This window comes from Montipora capricornis, chromosome 11 (assembly GCF_036669925.1).
Source record: "Montipora capricornis isolate CH-2021 chromosome 11, ASM3666992v2, whole genome shotgun sequence".
NCBI classification, from domain to species: domain Eukaryota; kingdom Metazoa; phylum Cnidaria; class Anthozoa; order Scleractinia; family Acroporidae; genus Montipora; species Montipora capricornis.
Window position 1 is genome coordinate 41508296 of NC_090893.1, and position 6995 is coordinate 41515290.

The window sequence follows — 6995 nt, forward strand, 5'->3', positions numbered from 1 at the left end:
GGCGCTTCCGGAAATCTTAAAATTGAAGAGCATTCATGTTAATTTGTTTTGTTTCCACCAGTAAGTTTCAATTAATTTGACACAGCCTGTCTATCAGAGAGCACTCTCATCAGCCCAGTGGTTTTCCTTTGGAAATTGTATTGGACAATGGACTTGGAATTATAGAACACCGCTGCTGTTGAGGTGGCCGTTTTAGGATGGGGATGGGGATGGGGATGGGGATGGGGATGGGGAGAGGACAAATGGTCCGATAAATTGATTGGCACCAGTAACAAATGATTGCATTTGAATTATACAGTCCACAAAAAGCGCTTGGTTTGTTCATTACATGACATAATGCCGGAAAGAACCCTTGTCTTTCACCGAACGGGGACGGGTTGAAATCCTGATTACGTCAGCGAGTAGTTAGTTCTTTGCGCTGTCTCGAGAGATTTTCCCCTCGGTACCTTGCTTTTTTTTCCTATCTCATCCCAAACCAACATTTTATTTAACTTGCTACGTTTTGTAGTCTCACCATCTAGAAGAGTACGAACTTTTGTTAGCCTATAGAATCTTAGTGCGTTGATTAAAGTTCACATTATATTAAGAACTGAAACCAGCGCACTCTCGCACAAAAGTTCTGAGTCGATAATGATAAACATGTTTCCGAGATCAAAGAGTTGATTATGCTTTTCCAAAGTCTTTTTGTCTTGAATTTTAAGCTTCAAATTTTTTCTTGTTTTAAGTGCACAGGAAGTTGTGATAAATTGTACCGCCTCGTAAAGGAACAACTAAGTTTCTATGCAATTTCTAATATAGTATTTAATTGACTTGTTATTACCTATTAACAGCTATATTCTGAATTATCTACGTGATGGGAATGTCTATCTCCCAGATGAGAAAATCACTCAACAAGAGCTACTCAAGGAAGCAAAGTTTTATCAAGTTCAAGGAATCATTGATCTCCTGGAGGAGAAATCTTCCCCACCAATGTTTGACTCCTCGGTGATCCTCAAAAACGAACGCGAAATATCAGTGATCAAGTCTTGGTTGGGCCCTGGCGCCAGGTGTTCATTGCTGTTCCGTGCTTCCATTCATGGAACATCCCCAGCGAAGTTTCACCACCGCTGCGACAACAAAGGTGCAACTCTGTTGGTGATAAACACAGGCGTATACATTTATGGTGGCTACACTTCCAAGTCATGGGAATCGCGTAAGTATATTTAGTTTTCCCCTAAAATTATTTCAGTCCAGATTTCTGGGCTTCCTGCTTAAAAGTTTGCTTAAATAGGCGCGATCACAATTTATGATCGCAAAACCAATTTTCCAGACAGTTGAAGACGCAGTAACTTCCACACAGCCCTTTTGCAAGCAAAAACACCATTGAAAAGAAAACTGTTAGCATAAAGATGTCAGGACGAAATATGGGAAAACAGTCAATTCAATCTCTATCTCTTGACCTCTGGAAAGACCTTCCACACCATTTTAAGGACCTCGAAAATGTCCTACCAAATGGGACAAGCAAGTTGATGCCCTTCTCAGCAAAGCAGGGAGGCGTATGCACATATTACGAATGTGCAAGAATAGTCTAGACTCTCTTCACCAACTCTTCCATAGTTTGATTGTACCTATTTTTACTTATGGCATTTCAGTATGGGGTGTTGCCAGTTATGATAAGTATCTTTCCAAAATTGACAAGTTTCAGAAAAGAGCATTTTTTTTGGTTACCCGTCTTCAGTTAGACGCCTCATATAATAAGTTATGGAAGAGTATAACTACTCCTAGTGAAGATCTTTTGCTAGATCTTCTCCCTCCCAGCATAGTTAGTAGATGTAGGCTGGTTATGAAACTCGACAAGTTTCTTTGTTTCATGTTTTTGTTTGCTTTTTAGGCCTTGACCCTGCACGAAACCCGACAAAAACACGCTTTTTTCGGCAGGATAACCACTCAAAAGCTTCGACTAATTTATTCGAAATTAATTTGCGAACCAAAAACAAAAGATTGTGTAGGGTCACGGTCGGTTCAACATCTAATAGACCATTTTCGTATTCTCAGTATTGGACTGGAACTAGCTTGCAATGGAGGCTAATGCGAGGGAATATATTAAAAAGTATTTGCATTTGAAAAGATTCCCCCGCATTAGCCTCCATTTCAAGCTAGCTCCAGTCCAATACCGAGAATACGAATATGGTCTATTGCGACTGTATTGTTCCTGCTTTTGAAATTCCCAGGAATTCATAACCAGTCTCTAGATTAACTATGCTCCCAGTGAAACAAGACTGCTAAGGAATCGTGGTCATTCCTTTCCTATGTACTTCTTCAGATTAGGACCGAACGTTTCAAACGTTTTTTTTTTATTAATAGATGCCTTTTTAATTTTATTTAATTGTTTATTGCAATCCAGAACGTTTATTTTTTGGAACCAATAAAGAGCTTTATTTATTCATTTATTTCTCTTTCGCATGATTACCAAAGCGATACTTCAGTATTGACAAAGCAATTTGAAAATTATTTGCCTATATTTGTTCTTCCTCTAGAAGTTTATTGCGTGTTGTTTATTTTTTATATATTTCTATGTCACCGCTTTAAAGTATCGTTTTCATGGCTAGGAGCTTAGCGCGAAATAGCTTGTTCACTTAGTTCCAAGGCATCCTTTAATTTTAACGTATCATCTTCTGTAACTTCATTTTCTTTAACACTCGTTTTTAACACTAGTAATAGTTTTCACTATATCTTTCCTCGCCTAAGAAAATACAGATGGCAGTTGAGGTGTTTTCCACTTAATTGTGTGCTGCAGATTGTGTTGTCTTCATAATATTTTACATGTAAGTAGGTAGGTAATTATAAATGAAAGTGAAAGATGCAAGGAAAGGATGGGCAACAACAGACAGCATTTATTTTTAATTTCCATAAAGGTTTATTTGATACGTTATCAAATGAAAACCAATTACATAATTTTGGAAAATGCCTTGAAAATATGAAAGCTAGTAAAACAGGAACAGGAGCATTCAGTGAATTCAATGACTAAAAGGCAACATTTCGCCGTCATCTTTTTGAACCATGTGTTTCTTTCCACGGTATTTTGAAATACGATAAAATAGAAACAAAATTCGCTTATTATATTCGGATCGCTGATTATTATTATTATATGTGAATAACTGTTGTAAAAATGATCGAAGATTGTTTGAAAATGTTGATACTGAGAATATGCTTTTCATGGCTTCTGATAGGATGCGGAAAAAAATTAAAGATTATGCGGAAACATGCGTTGATTATACGGAAATTACACCGGATTATGCGGAAACTTAAACAAGTTATAAAACTTATAATTAGGCCCGTCCAATGTATTTACATGCTTACCGTAAATCCATAATCGAAATTGCAACCAATACAATCACATTTGTGACTGAATTTTTGCCCTTTGTGATTAAATTACATGGAGGAGTCATCAATTTGCGACCAGCTTTCACCGTTGAAATAAAAGGGTTAGCAGTTGGGATTTTCCCGCAACTTTTGGTAAAATAAATAAAGCGATAAAAAATTATTTTGTTTCTCATCATGAATTTTGTTTCAATTTGGAGATAATGGAGCAAAATTGTAATACCTTTGGAGCGCGATCCATTCCCTCGATCATTGACTTAAAGTGCGTTTGATTCACCGTATTCCGGAATAAGAATACGTGAAGTGATGAATTCAAAACGGTATGTCTGGCGTTTTGAAGCAACAAGGATAATAAAGATATGTTTAAAATAGCATTTTAGCAGGTGTTCGACATTTTTAATGTGAATCTCCGTAAAAACGAAGGATTTCTAACTTGTATTCCATGTAATCCTATTGCTGGTTTTCACTCACGTGATCAACAGCCATGTTTTTCAACGAAAACAAAAGGAAGCGTTTGCATAATAATAGAGTTAAATTCCCCGAGGATTTGGTCGGGGCACCAACATGGTCGCCTTTTCTTTGGTTTGTGCACCAACATGGCGGTCGTGACGTCATGTGAAAACCGAGAATTGCGGAATACGGTCAATCGAACGCGCCCTTAGTTTCTTATCAGTTACGTCATTTGCTGAAGTGTAACTGTTTCTCGTCCAATGGAAAGCATTGTAGGAACAAAAACTAGTGTCCAGGCTCATTGGCGAAAAAATGCGCGGAAACTGCTTACGATCTTTCTTACGAACTTTCATCTTGCGAACGAAATGGTGTGTTTTCTTCAATGTTCAGGAAAATAAGCGTTTCAAAACAGTCAATTTCTTCGGCTTTTATGTTTTTGAGGAGGTTAGGAGGTGCTTTATCACTAATATCAGATATTTCTTCTGTTTTTTGCGGAAGATGCGGATTTCAGTGAATTATGCGGATCCGCGTCGCCGCATCCTGTCAGATGCCATGTGCTTTTGCTTTCTGGAGTTTCATCGAGCAGTTTGTGGCCGAGTCTGTCGCCGTGTTTCTGATTTCATTTGTGTCTGACAAATCGTCGCCCCTGTTTATGATTTGTGCCTGAAAAGTCAATTTCTGACTCGGGCAATATGATAATTTATCAGATACTGTAATTTCACCTTTTTAAATTACTCACCTTCACTTGCTATGCTGAACATTTGATATCGATGTGACTTTTTCTGCCTCGTGACTCAAATTACCCAGAACACCTCGCGAACTCGGTAAACAATACCGATACCACCTTGTGCGCTCGGTTGAGCAAATCGAGATTGCTTTCCCACATGTTAATTTACTCATTTTCCCTTTTTACGCGGGGCTTGTAGGTTGCCTCCTACGGTTTTGGCCTTCGGGCCAAAACTCTGCATAAAATGTATATATTTTTTTTCTAAAGTACGGATGTGAAATAAAGTTTGTCATAGTTGTTGTCATACAAGTAGCTGTCAAAACTGCAGTGGCTTCACCCACGTTAGGGTTGAGCTCGTTCTTGAGTTAATGTATATCACAGGGAACCCAAGATCCTTAAAGGCAAACATGATTCCAATCATCAGAACTTAGGGATTTGTGTGAGAAGCAGGTTGGCGCAGTTGTGAGAGTACTCACCTCCCACCAATGTGGCCCAGGTTCGTTTCGCGGACCATATGTCATATGTTGGTTGAGTTTGTGATGGTTCTCTACTCTGCTTCGAGGGTTTTTCTCCGGGTTCTCTGGTTTTCCTCCCTCAGCAAAAACCAGCATACAGCTGATTCCAGCTAGCTGTAAGCTGTGCTCGAAGGTCACATATGGACCGTATAGCGGCAGCCAGAGGTGCAATACTATGCTTTCGGTTTGACCTTGTTGAGCTGCGTCATTGCTGTACTTTGCCACGACGACTAGCGAAACAGATATACATACATACATACATACATACATACATACATACATACATACTTACATACATACTGACATACATACTGACATACATACTGACATACATACATACTGACATACTGACATACATACATACATGCGTGGGTGCGTGCGTGCGTGCGTACGTACGTACGTACATACGTACATACATACATATAGTGAGAATCCTTATATGTAAGGAAATGAAGGATAATTTGTCTGGACGCCTCCTTCCCTGTATAACTTCCTCAGTGTATGTAAAACTTTCCACATGATTCGACTTCTTAGTGCTTTTCTGCTGTTGTTAACGATATTCACACTAGTACAAATTTTTCATTATTTAAAGATCTCTGCTTCTCAGCTATTAGAAATAATTGATCGTTGAATTTTTTATTTTTATTTTTTTTATATTATCTTTCTTATTCATTTGTATATATGTATTTTATATTTATTAAGCAATAATTTTATCATTTGAATTTGTAATATATCACTATATGATATGCAAGTGTTTCTGATATTGTAATTTATTTAATTTATGCGAAAGCGTTGTCAATTAAAAAATGTAGATGTAGATGTTTGCTCATTTCCGACGAAAGAAACCAGGAAAGATATTGAAAGCGCCGCCATTACTGCAAATATTTTTTCTCGTTTAGAACCATGCGTTTTGGTTGCCACGTAATGTAACGGTAATGCTTTGGACCTTTAAATAGTAGGGCGTGGCAACCCTGGGAGTATCACAATTCTTAAACCGCATTAAACGAGAAAAATGATTACACAGAAAGGGAATAATACCGAATGGGTCATATATCATGAGAAAAGACTTGTCTAATGTTGTTGTCAGTCTCTTACGAATCTCAGTCTCTTACGAATCTCAGAGTTGAATAAGGCTGTCTTTGCATATAAAAACTGATTTGCGATGCAAGTTTGTTCATGCAATAGGAGAATCCTCTCCCCCTTCTCTGTTTCTCCTACCTTCTCCAACTTTATTGCTAAACTTGAAGTCATTTGCTTTTTTTCAACAGCTGTTAGTCTTACAGCCAAACCAGACGGTGAGTCATTCCTTTTTACACTTGTTAATCCTTTTGGAAGTAATCCGGTAAAGATAACCTGCAAGCCGGATGCTGACGGTGGTGGTATACTTTGTTCTCAAGGTCTTGGACCGTCATTTGGTATTTACACCCACGGTGATCTTTTGATATGGAATGAGAGAAATCAGTCAATCAGTTCTCTTAATGTTGGTGGTGGATTCACGTGTCCTGTAAATGCGAATGAGAAAACTTATTTTACCGGTAAAAACCTTCTTGAGATACACGAATTAGAGGTGTTTGAAGTAAACTTTTAGACTTTCCAGTTGACCATAGCCTTGGCAAATAAATGAACCTTGTTGTGTAACCTTGAAAACTAATTAATTTGTTAGGTAGGCCTTAACGACCAGTTAGCCTTCAGCCTTAATTAATTAGGCAAAAAGGAAGCATTTGTTTTGTTGGTTGTACGGATCACACTACTTTTTTTTTATGCAAACCCCGCATGTCCTTGTGTTTGCGATGTTGTCGACGCTAATTAAAACGCGTCACAAGAATCGGTTTTTAATAAGGAATAGCCATTGATTACCCTACACGTGATTTTACTGATAGGAAATCGCCATATTTGTTGTTGGCTGAATAGCGTAAAGCACCTGAAGAAAAATTTTAATCTTT

General features: G+C 38.0%; 1 protein-coding gene across 2 annotated transcripts in view; it reads left to right on the forward strand.

The window, feature by feature from the left end:
- The window catches only part of LOC138023918 (uncharacterized), a 49457-nt gene extending 42767 nt beyond the window's left edge, over positions 1-6690 (forward strand). For both annotated transcript variants that reach the window (XM_068871004.1, XM_068871003.1), the window contains exons 2-3: positions 831-1192; positions 6321-6690. In XM_068871004.1, coding sequence (XP_068727105.1) covers positions 831-1192; positions 6321-6640 — 682 coding nt within the window. In that variant the 3' untranslated portion in view covers positions 6641-6690. The remainder of the gene's footprint in view (positions 1-830; positions 1193-6320) is intronic.
- Positions 6691-6995: the final 305 nt, after the last annotated feature.